The sequence below is a fragment of the Schistocerca piceifrons genome, chromosome 3, assembly GCF_021461385.2.
Source record: "Schistocerca piceifrons isolate TAMUIC-IGC-003096 chromosome 3, iqSchPice1.1, whole genome shotgun sequence".
Lineage (NCBI taxonomy): Eukaryota > Metazoa > Arthropoda > Insecta > Orthoptera > Acrididae > Schistocerca > Schistocerca piceifrons.
This window is the reverse complement of record NC_060140.1, coordinates 803,358,920-803,385,795: the sequence shown is the minus strand read 5'-3', so window position 1 is coordinate 803,385,795 and position 26,876 is coordinate 803,358,920. Positions and strand designations below refer to the sequence as shown.

General features: G+C 40.4%; 1 protein-coding gene across 1 annotated transcript in view; it reads right to left on the bottom strand.

The window, feature by feature from the left end:
* The window catches only part of LOC124788872 (ATP-dependent DNA helicase 2 subunit 1), a 144,587-nt gene that overhangs the window by 28,730 nt on the left and 88,981 nt on the right, over nucleotides 1–26,876 (bottom strand). Inside the window, exons 6-9 of the mRNA XM_047256154.1 lie at nucleotides 23,859–23,937; nucleotides 15,764–15,841; nucleotides 10,923–11,058; nucleotides 4,406–4,597 (exon numbers count right to left, since the gene is read on the bottom strand). Coding sequence (XP_047112110.1) covers nucleotides 4,406–4,597; nucleotides 10,923–11,058; nucleotides 15,764–15,841; nucleotides 23,859–23,937 — 485 coding nt within the window. The remainder of the gene's footprint in view (nucleotides 1–4,405; nucleotides 4,598–10,922; nucleotides 11,059–15,763; nucleotides 15,842–23,858; nucleotides 23,938–26,876) is intronic.

The window sequence follows — 26,876 nt, the reverse complement described above, 5'->3', positions numbered from 1 at the left end:
ACTGAACACAAATTGTACTGAACCTGTGTGAATGAACATTAAATTTAAAAAATAATCCTTAATTAAAAAAAAAAAACAGTTTTCTGGTGTTACATTAGAAAACATATTACTTTTCACTCTCCTCTCTCATCTATTTCTGCTGTTTTCTCTTCAATATAACTAACTGGTACAGCAAAACCAGTCTCTGTAATTCAGCATTTGACAAACTGATCACCTCCTCTGTTTCCATGTTTAATCACCTTCCCTTCTGTGTTCTTTCATGACCCAAACTAGGTGAGGTTAGTGAAGCAGCTACTGTAACTTCCGGATCCACTACATCCAGAACATTTTCGATTAAAACTGGAATGTAGCAGAACTGATTGTGTCTCAAAATATGTAGAGTCAGAATCTAATCATTCATTCTGATCTACAAATTCAAAGCTAGGTTCTGGGAAGAGAGACAGGCAGAGGCACAAGCCCCAACTACAGAACCTTTTTTCTCCAAGGAATTGTTTTCTAATTCACAATTTCAGAGTGTTAAGTACATAATAAAAAATGGACAGAAGGGGACTTACCAAGTTTCATGTATAACAGAGAGTTGCAGTCATCCCCATCTAAAAAACAGCTCTTCCTATTTTTTAATGTCAATTTCATATTCCCCATTTTTTGACATTGACCTTACACTTAATGCATTACTTCATATTGTGCAGTATTTTAATATTTGTGATAACTATTTTCTTTTCCAAAAGTTGACATATAACGACACTTAATTTCAACTTTCAGCCTTCTCCTTTCTTGCAATAGGAGTTTTCAATTTGCTTATTATTGCTAAATAATATTTTATAATATTTACAAAAGCAAATTCAGAATCTTCTATTTCAGTTACATAAATTACACAACACGTACTTTTCTGCATACACACACACACACTCTTTGGCACACAAATGTAAACAAACTGAGAACCTTCTTGCTGAGAACTTACTCAAGAAGGAGGGGAAGTAGCAAGAAAGTACTGCCTGTTTAGAGAAAATGCTTTGATTTTTTAATTCATACAAAATTGAGAACTTTCTCAGAGGATGTTCTTTTGCTTTGAGAATCTTCTCCAGAGAATGTACTCTTTTTTTATCCCTGCAACCAATACCATATTGGACAATGAATAATTAGAGGTACAGTATATAAAACAGCTGATGCTATAGACAAATTAAGAATATACCACATGAAAAATTAACTATGAGGAAGCTTTTTGCAATGTGGGCCTTTTTCTTTTTTTTTTTTTTTGTAAGGGGTGTGTGTGGGGGAGGGGGGGGGTAGGAGGTAAGGATCAGTCAAATGTTTTGTAAAATTATTTGTCCAAAAGTAAGAAATAAAACAGATCACAGAGACATTTGACATACTTCAATTGCTCTACATAATTTTGAACTTCATTCAATGGCTCATCAAATGTTTCTCTAATCTGGTTTATTTCTTATCTTTACAAAAATCACGTCACAAAACATTTATCTTTTGTTCCCTTTTTGTATTTTCATGTTTTGTTCAGAAAGAAAAGATAAACTTTTTGACACCTTACTTGTCTTCCTATTGTCTGATGTTCTCAGAATATCCTGAATTTAGCACCTGATTCAAAAGAAATCATGTTAAAAATCAAGTATCACACCAATGCAACTTCTTGTGTGCAAAATGGCTATACCTTGAATAGATGAACTTTCATCATTTACTTCGCAAGAATCTTTTGTTCTTGAAATGTCTTGAATTTAATATTTGATTCAAAGGAAGCAATTTTGGCACTTAAATAGAACATAAATTTAACTTTTTACACATAAAATAGCTACACCTTAAAGAGATGAACATTTTTACATTTAATTTACATTGCTAGCAGCATCTGTACATGAAATATTTCAGTTTTCTGTCAAATTACTAATTATGATTTTCTTAAGTACGCTGACTACTTTCAAGCAATTTTTTGTAATCCCTCCCTCTCTGTACTAGACCTCACACTGGTCATTCTGATTTCCCAGTTTTCCATTTCCCACTGTGTTTGGCTATGAAAATTAGGAGAACAACCTATTATGTGATTTACAGTGTTTTTTTTTTCACTGTATTCAAACATCAAACCAAAAAGTAATTTTTCAACAATGTTTAAACTGTTTTGAAAATAATCAAATTTATTTTGTGTATCAATATGATAGTAGAACGGAACGTAGATGCACCACTTCCTACAAGGTACAAAAACAGAGGCCATTCACAGGGAAAGGTGAAGTCTGTTTCATCTACTGGAATCATTATAGTTAGAGTTTTCCTAGAAAAGGAATTCTCATTACTATTTATCTTACGAATGGTAACACAATTAAAGGTGAATACAGCACACACCTTCTGGACCAAATGGATGAAAACATGTAAGAGAAGAAGCCTGGTGAGTCTAAGGTCACCAATTTCCACATCTAAATATATTTATGACTGAAAAACATCCCAAGTCCACTAAAAAGTGTAAGACTATTTTGGAACCTCATAAAATTTGGTTTCAGAAACTGAATCCACTGATAGGCTAAATGTTGGAAAGTACAATGACCGATGGGAAAACTAGGTTAAAAAAACAAATGCAGGTTTCATTATCATTGTATATTATTTTCTGAGGTTATTACAGCCTCTAAATTAACTTTACCTAGCAAAAGCTTTACTGTGATCAACATGTATACAGATCTATTCTTTGGCAGTTCTTTGACTAGCTTTCAAGGCACTAGCATTCTGAGGAATTTGTGAGTCACCTCCTGATATTAGATTCAACAAAATTCCCGTATATAACCACAGTTCGTGCCAAACTAATCTTTACTCACAATTGCTGAATCTCAATCAGACTCAGAGAGAGAGGCATAGGCAGATCTCCACTGTGGTTCCTTCACGGCAAGAAGTCATATTGCAAGATTATGAATGCGGAATATCACACTGGTTGAAATGCTGGATCATGTCTCAGAGGTTCCTTCACAGCATGAAGTCATACTGTAAGACTGTGAGTGAAGGAATATTGCGTGGCTGAAATTCTGGACCGTGTCTCCTCAGCAGATGATACAGCAACAATTGCCCAGCTTCAACTTCATCTATGTACCAGCAGCTTTTCGATTAATGTTACGACTACACTGAGCTGACCCTGCTTACATTTATCAGTTATTGCTAACAGACTGCTGTAGGAACATTTCTATCTGTGATTGTGGCCATTCATGCTTGTTGATTCAATGTATTTCTATCTCTTGTTCTGGGAGTCATCATTGTTCTACATGATTTTACTATACAAATGATTATGATGTGCATCTCTACAGGAACCTTCCAGGCAACACTATTTATTCAAAGATTGTATTTAAGCTGAGGCAATTAAACAGTCTCTCAGAATATGATGTCAGAGAGATTTGGAACCAATTCATTAAAATGTGTGAGTCTAGCATATAACAGAAAAACACTGCATTATAAGACAATGGTTCTCACTATCAGGAGCAAAGCTATTACAATCTTCTCAATGACTATGTGTAATCAGCTGACAAATGGCGATTAATGTTAATAGTAAGACATGTCTTTTTCAGTGGACATATATAAGTGTTTTTGTCTGTCTGTCACCACATCTACTACACATAAGAATATTAACCATAAGAGCCTACAAAAGAGATTCCTATCAAGTGTCAACTACAAGTTATAAGGAAACAACCAATACTCCTTTATTTGATGCACTGCAATCCATCCTCAAGTACATATTATATTCCATTCTGTATTCTCATAAATTCAAGCACATAAGCAGTTACCCAAAATAAAATTAAAATGTGTTGGAAAAATTAAAATGTTTTGCTGAAAGAGCTTCACAAAAATTTTCATTCATTGAGGACTCTCTTTGATGTTGCATTAGGTTTGGGAAACCTATTGAATTGAAGCTGTAATTAAAATTGAATGTGGCCAATAAAGTAATCTACACATAAAGGCCTTCAAGATGGATTTGATAAGATCCTCTTTCAATCCACACAACAGCTCACATAACATGAAAAATAATGGAAGATTAGTGTTTCACCTCTTGTTAACAAATGGGACACTTTAACACATGGGAAACAAATGGAATAGAGACATGCATGCTTGCATGCATGCATACATACCCTCACAATGGCGAGATGTAACAATGCAAACAATGGTGAAGCATGAACTGCAATTCCAAGTGCATCTTACAAGTGTAAAAATGAGATTAGGGATTGTAGATAAACATTTATAAACATGAACATCAAATTTTATGAACAACAATATGTTTCACTTCACTCATTATCATCATTCCTTATTCTCTTACATTATCCCAGTATTTACTGTTACTGTTCCGTACCAATCAATGAAAATAACAAAAAAGCCTTTTTCTAATTCTTGGCAACTTTGTATGATTAGGTAAGTAACATAATACACTTACTTCTAAAGGGTATGTAGATGATGTGGAACCCATCATATGCTTTTGGCCTGTTGTGTTCATCAAATTCCTGTCTTTGTGGAAGCAAAGCTCCCAAACGGGGACTTGCCCCTCTGCGTTCACATACCCAGCATATAGGAACTACACTTTGTGCAATGCATTTCAACAGCAAGGCAGAAAATATTGTTGAACTACCTGAAAAGTAAAAGTCAAAGGATGTACATCTCTAATGCCAGATGATGTAATAACTCCATTAAAGTTTAGAACTGAATAAATCTATAGGTCACTAAGTCAAGTGGCGTAAATTTAAAGAAGCTCCCCACTCATGCCTCCAGAGTTTTGATTAAATTTTTATGGGTTGTATATACAGGTGATAGAATGATTGGCATTTTGGTCCGAGCTACCATGGCAGTCATGTGTGCGTGAGGTGTGGTTGTTCGTGTGAATGAATGGTGTGTATTTCTCTTTCTTTTTCAGATGAAGGCTGTGGCTGAAAGCTTTTGTGTGTCTTAACTGTGCCTGCCTGCCACTTAACATGTCATCTTTATAGTGAGAAGCAATGTCCCTCTCCCTAAATTGCAGATTTTAGAACCCAGAATTTTCGTTGCTCAAATAATTACTGACTTATCCACAATTAAAGATGATTCAAAAAATTTATTCATAAATTTTGTCAGATTTTCAAAAGACTATATCTCAAAAGGGGTCATCTCAGATTTGATTTTTCTTTGCACCACTGAAAAGAGCTCATTCCATTTTATCAGGAAATGGTGCAAAGAAAAGTTAAATCTGAGATGACTCTTCTGAGATATCGCCTTTTGAAAAATCTGATGAAATTGATGAATAAATATTTTGAATCAATTTTAATCTTGGATAACTCAGTTCTTATCTGAGTACTCAAGACGCTGCTTGTACAGACACATTACACGCAGGTAGGCTGGAAATGAAGAACACATCAGAAGCAGAAAGTCATTCTGTCATATGATAAAAACTGCCAAACATGATCCAAATTTCCTGTAACAATATTTCTGAGATACTGTGGAAGAAAATTAATAAATCTGCTGTAAATTGAGCACATGTTCAGCAATTAGACTGTTGTACCCACAAAGTAGAATCTCTAAGTTTCAGCATGGAAGTCCTATCAGATCGTGAACAACAGCAAAGCAAACTTGATGATTTATTCCTATCTGTCGCACCATGGAAAAACTGTCCTTTATGCAGCATTACTAATGGTCCCACCACACTACTTATCAAACAGTAATTTGGCACGGCTTCATGTAAGACCTATATGTACACCACATAAAAACTTTATCAAAATTGGAGAGGATCAGGTGGATGACTTGACATGGAGTGTCCATATATACGATGTAGCAACTGATACTTTCATTTTGTATAAATACAACAGAAGAAATGCCACATTGTCTCATGATACTTAAGCTTGTGCTTGACTGTATGACAATTACTTAGATGATCAGTCTCATTTTTAAACCATGATATTCGAAAGATTTAATGTAATTACATGAGGCACTCATTTCATACCAAGAAGTCCCTTCCGTACAGCCTCGCCACCCGCGGTCATCGCATCTGCAGTGACGAGCTGTCCCTCTCGGAATATACTGAGAGTCTCACTGAAGCCTTCACTGACCGTAATTATCCTCCCAACCTTGTACAAAAGCAAACCTCCCGTGCCTTATCTTTACTGTCTCCCACCACCTAGTATTGCCCTTGTAACTCAGTAGCACCCAGGACTGGAGCAATTGAATTAAATTCTCCACCATGGTTTCGATTACCTCTCATTGTGTCCAGAAATGAGAAATGTCCTGCTCATCCTTCCTATCCATCCCACAGTGGTATTCCGCCGTCCACCGGACCTACACAATATACTCGTCCGTTCTTACACACCCCTGTTCCCAGTCCCTTACATCATGGCTCATACCCCTGTAATAGACCTAGATGCAAGACCTGTCCCATACATCCTCCCGCCACCACCTACTCCAGTCCAGTCACTAACATCACCTATCCCATCAAAGGCGGGGCTACCTTTGAAACCAGTCCTGTGGTCTACAAGCTAGGCTGCAACCATTGTGCTGCATTCTACGTAGGCATGACAACCAACAAGCTGTCTGTCCGCATGAATGGCCACTGACAAACTGTGGCCAAGAAAGAAGTGGACCACCCTGTTGCTGAACATGTTGCCCAACATAATACCCTACATTTCAATGACTGCTTCACAGCCTGTGCCATATAGATCCTTCCCACAAAAACCAGCTTTTCTGAATTGCGCAGGTGGGAACTTTCCCTGCAGTACATCCTATGTTCCAATAACCCTCCTGGCCTCGACCTTTGTTAGCCACTGTCCTCACCCATCCTGTCCCTTCCCTGTTCCCATTCCACCACTACACAGCTGTCATTCCACCACCACACCCAGTCTTTTAATTTCTCTCCTTTTCCACTACTCCCCTCCCCCCTTCCACACCTCTCCCCTGCCTTCCATCTAACCTGCAGCACTACACTGTCCACCACCACCACAATACTATCCCTCCATCTCCCTGCCCCAGCCTCTTCCTTACCCCCTTCTAGTCACCACTCCCATCATGCATTGGTGCTGCTGCTCACAGTGTGGTTTCAATTACCTGAGACTGCAGCCGTGTGTGAGAGTTGCGACTCTCTGTGTGTGTGTGTGTGTGTGTGTGTGTGTGTGTGTGTATTGTTGACGAAGGCCAATGGCCGAAAGCTTTAATTGTGAGTGTCTTTTTGTTGTGCCAATCTGCGACTCAGCATCTCCTCTATATGGTGTATAGCAACTTTCCTTCTCACAATATTGTTAGAGGAACATATCTAGATTTAAGTATATGAGACAGATTGTCACGGATGTGGGATGTGGCAGTTATGCTGAAACGAAGGGGATAACTGGAAAGAGTGGAGAACTGCATCAAACAACTCTTTTAATTCGTACTAAATGATTTCATGCATTACCATTTTATCTGTCAAATGACTACTGTGCCATACTGATTCTCTCAGCACCCATTTCCACACTAGGTCAGAGACACTTTGTATGTAGTTCTTTAATCTCTCTCATGTCCCGATCACCTCTCTTCCTCTGTGAACGCTTCCTATTCCTTACAATAAAGGCTTACAGTTAGTTGCTTCGGAATTGTTAACAGCAGTTGCCAACAAGTGGTGTGGATGTTTCCGTTCTCAGTAAGTTTTTTTGGAGACACCAGGGGGCCACAACCTGGCAGTTCCTTGTTTAGGTCATCAACTCATCTCATTTCTGTGTGTGTGTTTTTTTATTTTTTATTTATTTATTTTTTGCAATGGCAACAAAACTCTCATGATGCCACTGATGTATTGTACAGGCCACCTCTTATAAAGTCTGAAGTCAGAACTCCAAGGACCTGTTAAGCCGCTACACAGTAGCCCAGCTTATTGGTTAGTTCCTTGTGGCAAACAGAAAATATCCATCCCACCTCATTTTTTCTTGATGCTGATTGTTGCTTGCATATTACACAGGCACTAATTACTTTGTCTCCCTTATGGTAAAGGAGGTATTACTCAATATGGTACTCCGCATCTCCACTATATGGTGAGTGGCAACTTTCCTTCTCATAATATTGTTATATTCCATCCTGGAATTTTTTTCCTCCTGTTGTCCTTTCAACCACAGTTAACACAAACAAATCGTGTAGTGCTATAAGCACAACTTTTTATCTCTTCCATTCATCCTGTTCCACAAAAGACTTTTGTTTTTACTCATTGCATTATCTTTTCATTCCATATCAATCAATCCATTTGATCTACTGTAATATCGCTTTCCAAGGCTCCCAATCATTTCATTTATTTTTTTCCAATGTCCATGTTTTTGCACTTATACAGAGCTGTGCTTCAAACAAAGCTTTTCATGAATCTTTTCCTGATCTCAAGGTGTACATTTTTGAATGTTTGCAGCTGTGGCTTTTTACAGAAAGCCCTTTTGCTTTGCACAATCGTTGCTACTGCATCTTTTTTTCTACTATTCAACTCTCAAGTTAGCAAAACTGAGCAACCTGTTCAAGAGCCTCACACTTAGCCATCCAGCATCTCTGTCTATGAATACACCATGATCTTAATTTTATTTCTGTTTATGCACATACTATAGGCAATAGCTAGCTATGTTCCATCTCATTAAGTACGTGACTCACTTCCTGCTTGTCAGTGAACTGTATTGTGACACACAACTTTCACAGGACACACTACAGTTTAGTGTTAATATAGCTTTTGTAAGTGCAGCAAAAACATTATCTGTGACACTCAAATGGATCACATATGTTCTAGAATGGTCAGAGGACCTAAGGAAGTATGAAAACTTGATAGCTCATATCTTGTGAGGTTTTCAATATAACATGATGCTGACAGTCCTAAAATATTCTATATGACATACACAGAGAACCAAAGAAAAAGCTAATAGTATATTAATGAAGCCTTTGATTGTTGTCTCAGGTGGGAGGCAGTGTTTGAGACAGTACGCAAGGTGCGGAAGGAAGGAAGATCAGGGTTTAACGTCCTGTCAACATCGAGGTTATTGGAGATGAGGCACACACTTCAAACGTTTTAAGGATGGCCACATCCCTTCAAAGGAACGATCCTGACATTTTCTATGAGTGATTAGAGAAAATGTGTAAAACCTAAATCTGGATGGCCAACACAGATTTGAACCATCACCCTCCTGAAAGCGACACCAGCGTGCTAACTGTTGTGTCACCTCGCCATACGTGCTTTTACAATATCTCTGTCACAGTCTTCATGTGTCTTGTGTCAAGCAATGCCAAACTGCTGCGTGTCAATCTGAGTAAAGGTGAGATGAAACCAAATTATTTATCCATGACAAAGGATTTCATAATCTGACACCAACCAGCTACAAAAAGTTTTGTGCAGCCTTTATTCAAATTTTAACAAACCAGAAGACCAGAATCTTCCTTGTCAAAAGAAACCTCTTTCTAATTTATCTTACTCATAATCTGCAAAAATGATCATTAATTTACCCACCTATCATTTGTTGACGACAATATAAATGTTAATTGGTGACATGTTGTATTTTCTGGGAAATCAATTTCTTCAATGATTGAATGCCTCACACAAGTAAACTGACTGCATTTTGTCCTGTTTTGATGTCCATTAAATCCATCAGATATTTTACAAAAGCCATGAGTGAGTAGCGACATTTGGCTGGATCCTTTTATGTAGACAACAAATACTTCACAGAGAAGATGATCCACTTGATGCTTCACAATATAATCATATTATGAGTAATTTTATAATTTCATACTCTCACGAGTGCAAAAGCTATATCACAAGGGAGTAACCTGTTTCCATCAGGACCAGTCTCCAACACACACATTCGTGAAGGTTTGCCGAACAGTTAGATATTGTTCTATTGTTGGTCTTGATCGGATTCCGCCTGCAGGGGACCCCAATGGCAATAAGAACATACAATGCATTAAATATAAAAATGACAATGTATCCTATTCGCAGGAAAGTTCTTGTGTCTTCTTGGGATAGTTCCAAAATACTGAAGGGCCCTTATAGGCTAGTATTTCCCATTCTGGGTTACTGGTGCCCTATTGTGGGTAAAAAAGTGGCACAAGACTGTACCTTTGGCTGTGATTTTTGTAGTATTACGAACAAATGACAAATAGCACCTATATCCAAAGTACTGCAAGACAAGAGAGGTGACTGTGGGAAGGATGCCCTTTGGCCACTTTTGATTATATTATTAGACATGACGCTATCTAATGACAATGTGACCACATTTCATCTTCAAATCCGAATCTAATTACGGGTACTATGAATCACATTTAAAATGCAGAACTGTCATTCGCAGTAATTAGATTTGGATCTGGAAATGAGCTGTGACAAGGATCGAAACAACTAATCCCAATAAACTTAAAAAGTGACCCAGATGGCGTCTGTCTTTCTTTCTTAATTTTGATAACCATATCCTTAAGGTTACTGATTACATAATCAAGTATATAAATCTTGTAAGACTGCTAACTCATCTTTCATTTCCAAGCACGAGAATTAGAAATTTTTAAGAGCATAAATCACATTCTGATGAAAATAGATGAAAAAAAGCCTTTAATGCAACAGTTATAAAACCCAAAACGGTGCAAATTTTTGTAATGGGAGGCAATGAAAAACACGAATCTGGATGTGATGCATGAATCAAATGAAAATGCTATGAATAAAAGTATAAACCAAGTGTGTAAAAAAGCAATAAACTAATAGAGGTTACACCTGCTGCATAAATGGATTAGTGACACTATGAGAAATGCAAACAAAACATGAAATATCTTGTTTAATTTCATACAGGTTGGAAATATCATGCAGGAAAGGTGTTTTAGTAGAAAATATGTTCACAGTTCTAGTGCCTCCATAGGAACTATCTAGTTTTCATTTCAAAATATAACAAAAAGAGACCAATCTGGTAAGCATTTTACCTTAAATATAATAAATTTATCTTAAATTAAAAAACTCAAAAAATCACCTTTAATAACATCATTTGCAGGGTAGATGAATGTTGGGCGTTTCACATGCAGTTCTGGTTTTATCATTGTGTTTGGCTTGAAGCCTACCAACTGAATTCCAGGCTCCATGATATTCTTAATTTCTTTCAACTCTAGCTGAAAAATAAAATAGTAATGAAGTCACGTACACCAAAGACCTTCAAACACAAACACCATAGTGTGGAACTAAAAATAATTCCTTTGATATTGGGATTGCTGGGAGGTAGTGATGGGCTCCCGGTAAGTGTTTCTACTACACATTGTTTTAAACAATGTGAGGAATGTGGATGAAACTATGGTGTCTTCCAAAGCTAGTGCATATCTCTATCTCTCTCTCTCTCTCTCTCTCTCTCTCTCTCTCTCTCTCTCTCTCTCTCCACGCGCACACACACACACACACACACACACACACACACACACACACACACACACACACACACACACACACACACACACCTTGGTTGTCCTCTTTCTGAGGAGGCGATATTTAACAGTTATATTTCTGCCTGAAGGGATGAACATGTGGCTTTCTGGTGAAGCTACAGAGAGGGGAAATGACCAGTGGCATTGGCAGAGAGTGGAGCACAATGAGGGTGAGGAACGTAAATTGGGAAAAGGTGACAGGGCAGAGGGGACGGAAACTAGTGGGTGGAGGATGTTGGGACAGTAGGTTACTTTAGATTGAAGCATGTTATGTTCACCTGCATGTTATGCCACAAGTGGTTTTCTTTGCTCTTGGCCACAATTTGGCAATAGCTTTTCATCCTGGTAGACAGCTGGTTGGTAATCATATCTAATATAAAAAGTGCAATGATTGCAGCAGAGCTGGTATATGACATGGCTGCTTTTATAAGCGGCCTGGCCTCTGATGGGGTAGGATAATCCTGTGACAGGACGGGAATAGAAAATGCTGGATGAATGGATTGGACAGGTCTTGCACCTTGCTCTTTCACAGGGATATGATCCCTGAAATGAGGTACATCCTATGTAAGGTCCTTCCCAGCTCCCCTCCAGTGGTGTTTCATCACCCACCTAACCTCCCCATCCTAGTCCACCCCTATGTCCAACCATTTGTCACAGGGATCATCTCAACATGTCATCTTTACAGTGAGTAGCTATCTAACCTTTATATAATATTGTTGATCTGCACATATTTATGAGAACTGATAGTAGCACTGAAGGAAGTGGGGGTGATGGGGGTGGGGCACAGGGAAGCACTGATTTAAGCTCTGGTACACAATTGCAAGTGCAAGGTTAATGCTGCTTTCAGTTCCTAAATACACAATGCAAAATTCTGATTTTGAAATTTTGTTTTGGCCACTGAATTGAATGATGATACAATACTGGTAGTTTTTGGGCAGCATGAATTTTTTAGCTTTCAGATACAACCTTTACTTTGTAACCTCTGTTTTCTGACCCCCCACCCCCCTTCATCCTTTGTTCACACAAAATGAGGATGAACACTAAGGTCCATCTTCATGTGGGAAGAGGGATGAAGGAAAAGGACTGGAGAGGTTTACAAAAAGGGGTTCAGTTTGTAAAGTCACCCAGAACCCCGGGTCAGGGGAGACTTACCAGACGGGATGAGAAGGAAGGACTGATTGTTGGGGACTGTGCCAGACAAGATTTGAAAACCAGAGAGCTTAAAGACAGGGTAATATGCAAGACAGAGATTACTGCTAAAACATCTCGCACGAGTTAGTGAGGATGAAAAGCTAAGTACATTCTATGTAACAGATGTGGGATGGGGAGTGGTGAAAAATAGACAGGTCAGAAAAAAAGATGTAGAAAACTAAAATGGAGTGAAGCAAGGAGTAATCACTGTGAAGAAATGCTGAGACAGAAATAATTAAAGTAAATTAAGGTCAGGTGGGTGGTGAGAACAAAGGACATGTTGTGGTGCTGGTTCCCAACTGCGAAGTTCTGAGAAACTGGTGTCTGGGGGAAGAAACCAGATGGCGTGTGTGGTGAAACAGACACTGAGGTCAAGACGGTCATGTTGTAGAGCACACTCTGTAACAGGATATTGTGTGTTACCGATATACACCCTCTGCTTACACCCATTCATCCTAACTGGTAACTGGGTGGTAGTCATGCTGATGTAAAAGGCTGAACAGTGTTTACGTAACAACCAGTATACAACGTGTCATTTCACACACGGCTCTCCCTTTAATGTACATAAAAACTATGGTCTCACATTTTGTTTCTTGAAATGATGCTTGTCCCTTGGAGTTACTTCCAAAGGCCTAACACTGAAAATCCCTGTTTCTGGATGTAATCCTACTGTACACAAGGCTCTTTTACAGTTTCAAATAAAGCAATCTTTTGCACTTCCTCTGCTAATCTGTGAGCTACATGCCTCATCTGCCAATTTCCATACCACCAGACTTCTCTTCTACAAAATACTACGGTTATCTGCCCCTCATGTTTCCTTGGATCATATCATCCACCACGCCAACTTCAGGCTGCAACAAAACCCCAGACTTCAACTCAAAAAGCTATCCCACCTTCTCCTAATCTACCTCAGCAGTGGTATTTCCCATCTTGTTCATCCGCAGCACCCAAACAGCCACACCATCAACCACCACTCCTCTCCTACAAACCGAGCTTGGCCAAACTCCTTAACATCCCACAGCCTTCACCACTGCCTCCCAGACCAATAATAATTCATAATCACAAGAACCAATCACAACAGTGCAGTGTTTCCAAACTCTTGTCTAAAACTCTCTCCCCTTCTGAATTAATTGTATTATGCAAGGGTCTCACTTTCAGCTGCACACCTGCACTTAATCATGCTGCTTTGTTGAAGCAACTACTTTCCTTTACACGTAATATCAACTTGAAATATCACTTGGCAACCCATCCCAAAACCTTTCCAACAGCAAACCTGACACTGAACCCTGCCTAGAACAGTTCTGACCACAATCCCAACTTGATCCATCACCACTACCTCAAAATCATCCCTTACAAGTCTTCCAAGAACTACACACACACAGCATTTCTTCACGGCCCTTCCTCAGCTCCCTACAACATGACCCTAACCTGTCCTCTGTAGAACTCCAGTCTCTATATGTGAAGACAAAGGCTAAACCACTTTGATACTTGACTGGCAGGCATATATTAGTGAAGGTCTATGCCAGATGTCTGACACCTCTACATAAAGCACCTGCCATCAAGATCCCATCCCTGCGATTCAAATTGACCTGCAGTCCCTCCTAAAAACCTCAGGCCCCTCACGAGGACTTACACCTCAATCTGCAGAACTTCTTACCACACCCAAACTACCACACCACCTTTTACCTTCTTCCTAAGATCCACAAACCCACTCACCCTATAGTTCCTGGCTTCAAAGCACCCACTGAATGTGTATCTGCCTTAGTTGATCAACACCTGCAACCCATAGTAGAAAGACTTCCCTCCTGTATTAAAGATACCAACCATTTCCAAGATCATCTGAAATCCATGCTGTCCCACTTCCACCACACACCTTGCTTGTCACCACTGATGTCATCTCTTTCTATACCAGCAAACCCCACGAACCCACATACATGGTCTGTCTGCTGCTGAACATTTACTCTGTCAGTGGCCACCTTAGTCCAAACCTATGACATCCTTCCTGCTTACCTTAATCAACTTTATACTTACCAACAATTACTTCACCTTTGAGGAGCAGACATACAAACAGATCAGGGGTACGGCCATGGGAACCAGGATGGCTCCTTCCTATGCCAAACTTTTCATTGGTCGCTTACAGTGGGGCTTTCCTGGGTCCATAAGCCTTCAGCCCCAGGTTTGGATTACATTCATTGATGACATTTTGTCATATGGACTCATGGTGATGATGACCTGTTAAAATTTCTGGAATCTCTAAATACCTTCTCCCAATTAAATTTCACGTAGTTTTATTCTGAATTCCATACCACTTTCCTTGATGTTGATTTCATCCTCACCATAGGCCAGCTATGTGCTTCTATCCACATTAAACCTACTAACAAACAACAATACTTACATTTTTAAGAGTTGTCATCCTTTCCATGTCAAACATTCTCTCCAATACAGCTTCGGCTTTCATAGCAAACATATCTGTTTGGGTGCACCACAGCCATCACTGAATGTAACTACTCCCCCAGCCTAGTTCAAAAGCAGATTTTCGAGCCATCATGTCCAATCCTGGTGATGCTGATCCCTCCAAAAAACTACCATCCAATTATCAGCTAGGATGAATGGGCATAGGCAGAGGGTGTATACTGGCAACACACAATATCCTGTTGCAGAGTATGCTCTAAAACATGACAGTCTTGGCCTTGGTGCCTGTTTCACCATTTGGATTCAGACATCAGTTTCTCAAAACTATGCAGGTAGGCACTAGCACTACAATGCCCTTGGTTCTCGCCATCCACCTGGCCTTAATTCACATTAATTCCTTCTGTCTCAGCATTTCTTCACCGTAACTACTCATTTCTTAATTCCATTTTAGTTTTCTATGTCTTTCATTTTCTGCCTTGCCTATTTTTCACCATCCACACTTCCACCAAGTGTTACATAAAATGCAGTTAGGTTTTCACTCTTATTAACTCATGTACAATGTTTTAGTAATAATTTCTGTCTTGCATATTACCCTGGCTTCCACCTTTAAGCTCTCAGGTTTTCAAATCTCATCTGGTGCAGCCCCAGTCAGTCAGTCTTTCCTTCTCATTCTGTCCAGTGCAATACAGGGACTTAACAGTTTAAAAACCGATTCTGAATTACTAAAACTAACGTATTTTTCACTGATAAATAAACATATTAACCCAATACTGGGTAAGATTCTAAATATACTTACAGAAGTGAATTCCACTTTCTCACCAGCAAATACTTTTGAATAGGAAATATTGAATGTTTCGACCAATTCCCCTGTGTCCTGTAAAAATATAAACGAAAAGCAAAGTAAATAACAAAATTCAGAAATAAAGTTTGATAACACAGGAAGTACACTCCTGGAAATTGAAATAAGAACACCGTGAATTCATTGTCCCAGGAAGGGGAAACTTTATTGACACATTCCTGGGGTCAGATACATCACATGATCACACTGACAGAACCACAGGCACATAGACACAGGCAACAGAGCATGCACAATGTCGGCACTAGTACAGTGTATATCCACCTTTCGCAGCAATGCAGGCTGCTATTCTCCCATGGAGACGATCGTAGAGATGCTGGATGTAGTCCTGTGGAACGGCTTGCCATGCCATTTCCACCTGGTGCCTCAGTTGGACCAGCGTTCGTGCTGGACGTGCAGACCGTGTGAGACGACGCTTCATCCAGTCCCAAACATGCTCAATGGGGGACAGATCCGGAGATCTTGCTGGCCAGGGTAGTTGACTTACACCTTCTAGAGCACGTTGGGTGGCACGGGATACATGCGGACGTGCATTGTCCTGTTGGAACAGCAAGTTCCCTTGCCGGTCTAGGAATGGTAGAACAATGGGTTCGATGACGGTTTGGATGTACCGTGCACTATTCAGTGTCCCCTCGACGATCGCCAGTGGTGTACGGCCAGTGTAGGAGATCGCTCCCCACACCATGATGCCGGATGTTGGCCCTGTGTGCCTCGGTCGTATGCAGTCCTGATTGTGGCGCTCACCTGCACGGCGCCAAACACGCATACGACCATCATTGGCACCAAGGCAGAAGTGACTCTCATCGCTGAAGACGACACGTCTCCATTCGTCCCTCCATTCACGCCTGTCGCGACACCACTGGAGGCGGGCTGCACGATGTTGGGGCGTGAGCGGAAGACGGCCTAACGGTGTGCGGGACCGTAGCCCAGCTTCATGGAGACGGTTGCGAATGGTCCTCGCCGATACCCCAGGAGCAACAGTGTCCCTAATTTGCTGGGAAGTGGCGGTGCGGTCCCCTACGGCACTGCGTAGGATCCTACGGTCCTGGCGTGCATCCGTGCGTCGCTGCGGTCCGGTCCCAGGTCGACGGGCACGTGCACCTTCCGCCGACCACTGGCGACAACATCGATGTACTGTGGAGACCTCACGCCCCACGTGTTGAGCAATTCGGCGGTACGTCCACCCGGCCTCCCGCATGCCCACTATACGCCCTCGCTCAAAGTCCGTCAACTGCACATACGGTTCACGTCCACGCTGTCGCGGCATGCTACCAGTGTTAAAGACTGCGATGGAGCTCCGTATGCCATGGCAAACTGGCTGACACTGACGGCGGCGGTGCACAAATGCTGCGCAGCTAGCGCCATTCGACGGCCAACACCGCGGTTCCTGGTGTGTCCGCTGTGCCGTGCGTGTTATCATTGCTTGTACAGCCCTCTCGCAGTGTCCGGAGCAAGTACGGTGGGTCTGACACACCGGTGTCAATGTGTTCTTTTTTCCATTTCCAGGAGTGTATTTTATGTACTTGATCACTTGGAAGCTAACTGCTCTGATTCTGTGCTTGCTGCTTAAAGTACATACAGAGTTTTCACCTTTGCAGATACAGTTACTTACATTTTTATATGCCCAATAAGTTTAATACTGCCACATCATCTTCAGTGGATACTTATTTATTTACTGATCTTTGACAGTTATAATGTTTACAAGACACAAATAACTATGTTGTGAGCAGGTAGTCCTCAACAGATATAAATCAAAAGTACAATATTGTTTCCATCAGGACGTCATTTAAAATTCTACTTTATTAATACTACGAGTATTAACTAGTTTTGAGTGTTGCCAATTTTTGGGTTGTATCTACAAAAATAGCAATACACCAGAATTAAAGGGAAGTCAAAATATTAAACACTCTACATCACTGAATGTAATGTTTTCTCAATAGTCTGATGTAGTATAAAACAGAAATCACATACCATGCACAGTTATACATAGCATAGACATTAATGTTGTTGTTGTTGTTGATGTTGTTGTTGTGGTCTTCAGTCCAGAGACTGGTTTGATGCAGCTCTCTATGCTATTCTATCCTGAGCAAGCTTCTTTATCTCCCTGTACCTACTGCAACCTACATCCTTCTGAATCTGTTAAGTGTATTCATCTCTCGGTCTCCCTCTATGATTTTTACCCTCCGCACTGCCCTCCAATACTAAATTGGTGATCCCTTGATGCCTCAGAATATGCCCTACCAACTGAACCCTTCTTCTAGTCAAGTTGTGCCAGAAATTTCTCTTCTCCCCAATTCTATTCAATACCTCCTCACTGGTTAAGTGATCTACTCATCGCATTCTTCTGTAGCACCAAATTTCGAAAACTTTGATTCCCTTTTTGTCGAAACTATTTATCGTCCATGTTTCGCTTCCATACATGGCTACACTCGATGCAAATAGTTTCAGAAAAGACTTCCTGACATTTAAATCTATACTCGATGTTAACAAATTTCTCTTCTTCAGAAACACTTTCCTTGCCATTGCCAGTCTACATTTTATATCCTCTCTACTTCGACCACCATCAGTTATTTTGCTCCCCAAATAGCTAAACTCGTTTACTACTTTAAGCATCTCATTTCCTAATCTAATTCCCTCAGCATCACCCGATTTAATTCGACTACATTCCATTATCCTCGTTTTGCTTTTATTGATGTTCATCTTATATCCTTCTTTCAAGACACTGGTCATTCCATTCAACTGCTCTTCCAAGTCCTTTACTGTCTCTGACGAATTACAATGTCATTGGCGAACCTCAAAGTTTTTATTTCTTCTCCATGGATTTTAATCCCTACTACAAATTTTTCTTTTTGTTTCCTTTACTGCTTGCTCAATATACAGACTGAATAACATCAGGGATAGCCTAAACCCTGTATCACTCGCTACCCAACCACTGCTTCTTTTTCATTACCCTTGACTCTTTATAACTGCCATCTGATTTCTGTACAAATTGTAAATAGCCTTTCGCTCCCTGTATTTTACCCCTGCCACCTTCAGAATTTGAAAGAGTTTTCCAGTCAACATTGTCAAAAGCTTTCTCTAAGTCTCTACAAATGCTAGAAACGTAGGTTTGCCTTTCCTTAATCTATTTTCTAAGATAAGTCGTAGGGTCAGTATTGCCTCATGTGTTCCAACATTTCTACGGAATCCAAACTGATCTTCCCCAAGGTCGGCTTCTACCAGTTTTCCCCATTCGTCTCTAATGAATTCGTGTTAGTATTTTGCAGCTGTGGCGTATTAAACTGATAGTTCGGTAGTTTTCACATCTGTCAACACCTGCTTTCTTTGGGATTGGAATTATTATATTCTTCCTCAAGTCTGAGGGTATTTCACCTGTCTCATAAACCTTGCTCACCAGATGGAAGAGTTCTGTCATGACTGACTCTCCCAAGGCTATCAGTAGTTCTAATGGAATGTTGTCTACTCCCGGGGCCTTGTTTCAACTTAGGTCTTTCAGTGCTCTGTGAAACTCTTCACGCAGTATCATATCTCCCATTTCATCTTTGTCTAAATGCTGTTCCATTGCCATAATATTGTCCTCAAGAACATCGTCCTTGTATATAACCTCTATATACTCCTACCACCTTTCTGCTTTCCCTTCTTTGTTTAGAACTGGGTCCATCTGAGCTCTTGATATTCATGCAAGTGGTTCTCTTTTCTCCAAAGGTCTCTCTAACTTTCCTGTAGGCAGTATCTATCTTACCCCTAGTGATATACGCCTCTACATCCTTACCTTTGTCCTCTAGCCATCCCTGCTTAGCCATTTTGCACTTCCTGTTGATCTCATTTTTGAGACGTTTGTATTCCTTTTTGCCTGCTTCATTTAGTGCATTTTTGTATTTTCTCCTTTCATCAATTAAATTCAGTATCTCTTCTGTTACCCAAGGATTTCTACTAGCCCTCGTCTTTTCACCTACTTGATCCTCTGCTGCCTTCACTACTTCATCCCTCAAAGCTACCCATCCTTATTCTACTGTATTTCTTTCTCCCACTCTCGTCAATCGTTCCCTATTGCTCTACAACCTCTGGTTCTGTCAGTTTATCCAGGTCCCATATCCTTAAATTCCCACCTTTTTGCAATTTCTTCAGTTTTAATCTACAGTTCATAACCAATAGATTGTGGTCAGAGTCCAAATCTGCCCCTGGAAATGTCTTACAATTTAAAACCTGGTTCCTAAATCTCTGTCTTACCATTATATACTCTATCTGAAACCTTCGAGTATCTCTAGGCCTCTCCTATGTATACAACATTCTTTTATGATTCTTGAACCAAGTGTTAGCTATGATTAAGTTATGCTCTGCACAAAATTCTACCAGGCGGCTTCCTCTTTCATTACTTACCCCCATTCCATATTCACCTACTAAGTTTCCTTCTCTTCCTTTTCCTAATATCAAATACCAGTCACCCATGAGTATTAAATTTTTGTCTCCCTTCACTATCTGAATCATTTCTTTTATCTCATCACACATTTCATCAATCTCTTCGCCATCTGTGGAGCTAGTCGGCATATAAACTTGTACTACTGTGGTAGGCGTGGGCTTCGTATGTATCTTGGCCACAATAATGCGTTCACTATGCTGTTTGTAGTAGCTTACCCGCATTACTATTTTTTTTTAAATTCATTATTAAACCTACTCCTGCATTACCCCTATTTGATTTTGTATTTATAACCCTGTATTCAACTGACCAGAAGTCTTGTTCCACCTGCCACCGAACTTCACTAATTCCCACTATATCTAACTTTAACCTATCCATTTCCATTTTAAAATTTTCTAACCTATCTGCCCAATTAAGGGATCTGACATTCCACGCTCTGACCCGTAGAACGCCAGTTTTCTTTCTCCTGATAACGTCCTCCTGAGCAGTCCCCACCTGGAGATCCGAATGGGCGACTAGTTTACCTCCGGAATATTTTACCCAAGAGGATGCCATCATCATTTAACCATACAGTAAAGCTGCATGTCCTCGGGAAAAATTACAGCTGTAGTTTTCCCTTGCTTTCAGCCATTCGCAGTACCAGCACAGCAAGGACGTTTTGGTTAGTATTACAAGGCCAGATCAGTCAATCATCCAGACTGTTGCCCCTGCAACTACTGAAAAGGCTGCTGCCCCTCTTCAGGAACCACATGTTTGTCTGGCCTCTCAACAAATACCCCTCCGTTATGGTTGCACCTATGGTACGGCTATCTGTATAGCTGAGCCACGCAAGCCTCCCCTCCAATGGCAAGGTCCATGGTTCATGGGTTGGGGGGACGTTAATGTACGGATCTAAACTACAATATGCATGTAGTGTATTCATCTCTTGGTCTCCCTCTATGATTTTTACCCTCCGCACTGCCCTCCAATACTAAATTGGTGATCCCTTGATGCCTCAGAATATGTAGGTGCATATACTTGTTCACATGTGGAGAAACTGTAAACAACTTTTTGTATGTGTGGTTTGGGGATAGCTGTCAGTAGTTGTCTCTTTCTATTGTTTGTGGTTATATTTGAGTTTTTGCTGTCTATTATTAGCGTTATTCTTACACCTACAATTACTCTCCCCATGTTACATTTTAGGTTGTGTATACTGATGACCATGACACGCTTAACTGTGCATGGCATGAAATTTCTGCTTTACACTACATACAAGGATGAAGTATCTTCATCTATTTTAATTACTCAGACTGTTTTTGGGAAAACTCTATGTTAAGTGCAGTTGTACACTTTTATATTTTGATTTCCACTTCATTCTGTTGTACTGTTATGTTTGTAGATGCATTTGAGAATGGTCAATGCTTAGAACTTGGTAGTAATGCCTAATAAATTACTATTTAAAATAAGAGCTTGATGGAAACAATGTTGTTCTTTAAATTTATCAAGTCTGTTGTGTCTACCCAACATCCATGTAACAAAGGGACGCACAGGCTTAATGTTCTGTTAACATCAATAATCTCAAGCAGTTTATCAGATGAAGCAGTTTATTAGATAGCACATGTCCAACAGAAACATTTTAAATCGGGCACTGAATTTATCTCAATTTTTCCCGGCTAGGAAGCAACCCATCAACAGAGCTACGATTATAAGCATTACTGCTGAATAGAATGGAATTTGTATTTACTTTTTACTTCTATAAAGCAGAATAATGGAACTTCGGTGTCTCTGAGTGGTAATACAAGCCCCAGTAAATAGCAGTAGTCTGTATAAACAATCTCACAGATTCTATGTGTACCATTAAATTGTCACCATAAAATTAGTGTTTTGAATAACTCATAATAATGCAGAGGGATCAAAGTAACTGTGTATGAAGAGTTAGTGTGTAACTTAAATTTGGAGTCAGCTGACAATTGAGCATCACTCTGCTGAGTAAAGTTCCACATATGACACTTCTGACATTCTTGGAAAGTTTTGTTTGAATGTTATATGCATCGCAGGAGCTATAGAACATGTTAATTTCCCTGTATTACAGTATTCAACTAGGCTAAAATCTTATGCTATTGGATAACAGCAGCTTCTAGAGACTGTTTCTTGGCTGACAACATCGAAGCTCATCTTTTAGTTGTCTCGCTGAATGGCATAATTAATTTGAAGTTCATGTACTAAAATTCACTATTAATACTTACAAAACACTGTGTGAAATGCATGATTTCAGCCAAAATCTCGAGTTTTAGGACCAATGCCAGAGCACTTACAAGAATTTTAGGCATACTGAAAACTGAACGTATCTCTCTGCATATCTGGCACACTGATAGCAATTTTAAAATTCGGCTCCACAATATTCTGTCCAAGTAGCAACTCTGTTACTACATGATCCACTGACATTCTAACAAGACTGAAATTCTGGATATTTGAGGAGGAGGAAGAGGAGAATGTTCCTTTGCATATTCATTTAGCTGTAGATAATGGACATATGAGAGTGCTAGTCCCAAAAAATTGGGAATTTGTGGTAAGTTCCTATGGGACCAAACTGCTGAGGTCATCGGTCCCTAGGCTTATGCGGTACTTAAATGCTAAAGACATCGCACACACTCATGCCCTAGGGAGGACTCGAACCTCTGATGGGGAAGCTGCGCAAACCATGGCAAGGCGCCCCAGACGACGCAGATAGCCGCGCGGGCCCCAGAAAATTCTTCTTGTAACAAATTATACAGAAAGTAAAAGTTTTACCACATTCTTCCCTTTAACATAAAAATCTGATTATTCACGAAACTTATTTTGCTGTGTGGTATTTGGTGTGACTAGCCTATCTGCATACGGTAGAAAAATACCATGAGGGAGTGAGAGTGGAAATAGAATGGGCAATGTAAATATTATCCAATTAAGGGATGTGGAAAATCAGCACTAGGCTTGACTTTTCTTGTGGACAACATAACAACTCAGCCTACATACACATTTGATACTTCTACAATGACAAAAATGCTACTTTTCTTTCACTCAGTCTCTTAAGGGAACTCATGTCTGCCGTAATTAGAATGAAAAAAGTTAGCAACTCTACTCTAAAGCTACACTGTTGTTATTACTTGAACAAACAGCCAATTTCATAGTTCCTTTCTCTCTTTGTGCCATTGGTCTATTTTGGTTCTGGGCGTGATGGGTATTTGCTGATAAATGTGAAAATCCAGCACACACATATCTGTTGAGTGATTCATAAGACAGTCTAGGCATCTTCTTTTGAGCATCTTATTTCTGCTACCTATGTACCTGTCATCCACACATAAACTTATCTTCCACAATTGAATACACAGTGTATAGTGCAGTATATGGTGTTGAGCTTTCTACCAACCTCCCATCAGAGAACTTCACATTACATGCACTTGGCTGTTGTAAATCTAAAGCTTATCCAATAGTTGGTCTTTCGTCCCCCCCCCCCCCCCCCCCCAATTAGATTTTCTCATTCCCAAGGCACATCACCTGTTCTACCATCAACATGACTTGCAGTACACAAGTACACAACTGTAAAATTCAAACATAATTGTTACACAAAAACACTAATTTGAACAGAATTAGATCACTTACTGCATTGATGCGACCTCCACGATGTACAATTTCATTTGTCGCTCTATGAACATGAGTTTTCTTAGGTTTTGGCACCTTTCTGAAATGAAATAGATATATGCTGAAAGTAGCGAATTAATGGTTACTGAAAACATTTTTGCATTTTCAATCAAAAAGGATCATCTTAAGAAAAAAACTATGTATAAAATTACAAGGAGACAGAACAGTTGGCCTGTAGTTATCTCCAAGATATGAAATTTTTAGTACTGTATACAGACACACGTAAAAGTAGAACAGACTTTCAAAACTTTCTTTCCTCCGTAAGAAAAGAGGACAGAATGGGGGAGGTTTATGTATGTCTGTGGTGAGTGTCGACCACAGCAAAGTATAATCACTGGTTTTGTATTCTCCTCTACGCTGACTTCTTTGACATTTGGACATTTTCATGCCATGCTTTGTAAAGTTTCGTGTCATATTGTGTTCTCATGCCGAATAAATCTATTCAATCATCATGTGGCTGACTATTACTAATGTAGTTTATGTAACTACCATATGTAATATCCACATTGGTGACCCCGGACTGTGTTCATCGTTCATTTTGTCCCTGCGAAAATTTTTTAATCAGTAGTGTTGTTTGCTACAAGCAACGGACCTTCTGCCATTACCAACACACTTCCAAGTGCTCCCACAAGGCATTTCACATCAAGATTGTAAGAACCCAGTGAAATATAAAGTGCAAGCAACCGTTAAAACGGAACATGAACGTGCACCCATTGTTTCACCATATCCACATGGCCTAACCTATACGACTTCACAATAGCCTGGTTTTGGCGTCTCACCCTTCCGCATCTCTGCCTGGACTGGATTCATACGTACCTGCTCAGACACTTTAACCTTACCCCATGTGTGTTTCAGACTCGACTTTACTGCACAGTTCGGTCTGGTGTATGTTACTCCCTGGAATAGACATTTTTTGGCCTGGGTCCCACAAACTGTTATGTCCCACATACGGTGCCTGGGGCAACTTGTACTCCGTACGTGCCTTCATCACCATCCCGTTTTTGTCACCTGCAGTGCCCAGCACTGGGGCCTCAGGTGTTGCACCACATACCGCATTTGCTGCTTGTATCTGACAACGGTACTGCCTTCTATCACGCAAGTCAACTTTGTCTCCAGGCCTCCTACTCCCCTCAGCGAGCACTACACCACGATGGCCAAAGGCGACGACCCCACTGGACAACCTGCTGTACTCAATCAAGATTTCGCCTCAAGTCCACCAACCTCCTGCATTTGCCTGCTTACTCACACCATACACTTAGGAACAAAGTGTCAAAGTTGCCTCCATTCTCAATGGACAACCTATGCACTTGGGTTTCTATCTTCGAGAATTTATTCAACTTGCATGGTATAGTGGACAACAATTCTTGTTTTGTGTACCTAATCACCTACCTTCAAGACTACCCTATTAGTGACCTGGTGTTTTGTCTCCGCTCTGGAAAACATACATCGGGCTTTCAATACACTGAAATGAGCTCTTTCCTGCACTGTCACTTTGACACCTCCAGTTGCAGACACTCATATTTCCATTACGACGCGAGTGATTCGTGAATAGGTGCAGTGTTACAGCAATACTTGGGCAATACAACAGAGCCTTTGAAATTTTTTTCCAAGAAACTGACAGCCTCTCAGCACAAACGCTTCACATTTGACTCCAAATTACTGACAGTCTACGAAGTGATACGCCGGTTTTGTGATAACATTGAGGGCTGTGAGTTCACCATCAACACAGATCACAGTCCCCTAGCAGATGCAATTCGAAACCCAAGCAAAGATGTATCTGCACGATGCCTACACTACATGAACTTCATCTGTCAATAGTCCCCCGATTTGTGGTGTATACGAGGTGCAGACAATATCGCTGCGGACTAGCTCTCTTGTGTGAAATCTATAACCTCCCCCATCAATATGGATGAGCTTCCCAATATACACACGAATGATTCAGAGTTGTCGCAAATGCTTCAGGAATTGAATTGTACTCCAATGTTCAAGCAATGCCTCCTCCCAGGCTCCACAACACTTGTCTTCAGCGGCACTTCCACAGGTACATTCCACCCGGCCGTCCCCAACTCCTTCCGTCGTGCACTTTTCAACTCTCTTCATGGCCTCACCCATTCAGGGATTAAGGCTACAACTACCATCACAATGAAACACTTTGTCTGGTCAGGGATTCAAATGACTGCAGGGAGTGGACACATGCGTGAGAACCATGTAAAAGGAGCAAAGTTGGCAGACATGCCCAGCCATCCCTCAAAACATTTGACATACCGAAGGACAGGTTACGACACCACCACATCGACATCATCGGCCCTCTACACCTACCAAACTGCTTCCGTTATGTACTGTCTACTACTGATTATACAACACAGTGGGTTGAAGCCGTTCCCCTCTCTGATATCAGCTGATGCCGTCCCACTCTTCGAGTCAGCATTGTCCTTCTGCCTGCTCTGTGGGGTGGAGAAATTCCACATGACAGCATTTCATCCCAAGAGTAAAGGCATACTGGATAGATGTCATTGCACTCTGAAGGCGGCACTTATGTGCCAAGGTGGCTCTTGGCCCTCCACATTTCCGTGGGTTCTACTTGGGATGCACACAGCACATAAAGATGACCTCCAAGCCTCATTAACAGAGTCTTATACACCAAAGTCCTTGTCCTACTCACTCAGTTTGTTGAGCCAACACCAATTCTAACCACAGACAAACTTCCAGAACTGTTAAACAAGCGCATGACTGCATTTCTAAAATACATACACCCTCTCCTCCCTCGAAGAGATCATACCATTCCTTGCGTATTCCTATATAAAGACCTCACACAGTGACACTACATTATGCTATGTAATGAGTCAGTTACAGCCACACTCCAACCCCCCTACTCTGGCCTGCACACAGTCCTCAGTAGAGAGCAGGAAATTCTATTTAATGGGAAGAAGCAGTGCCTGTAAACCAGCTCAAACCAGCCTGGTGTTTAGCCGATGACCC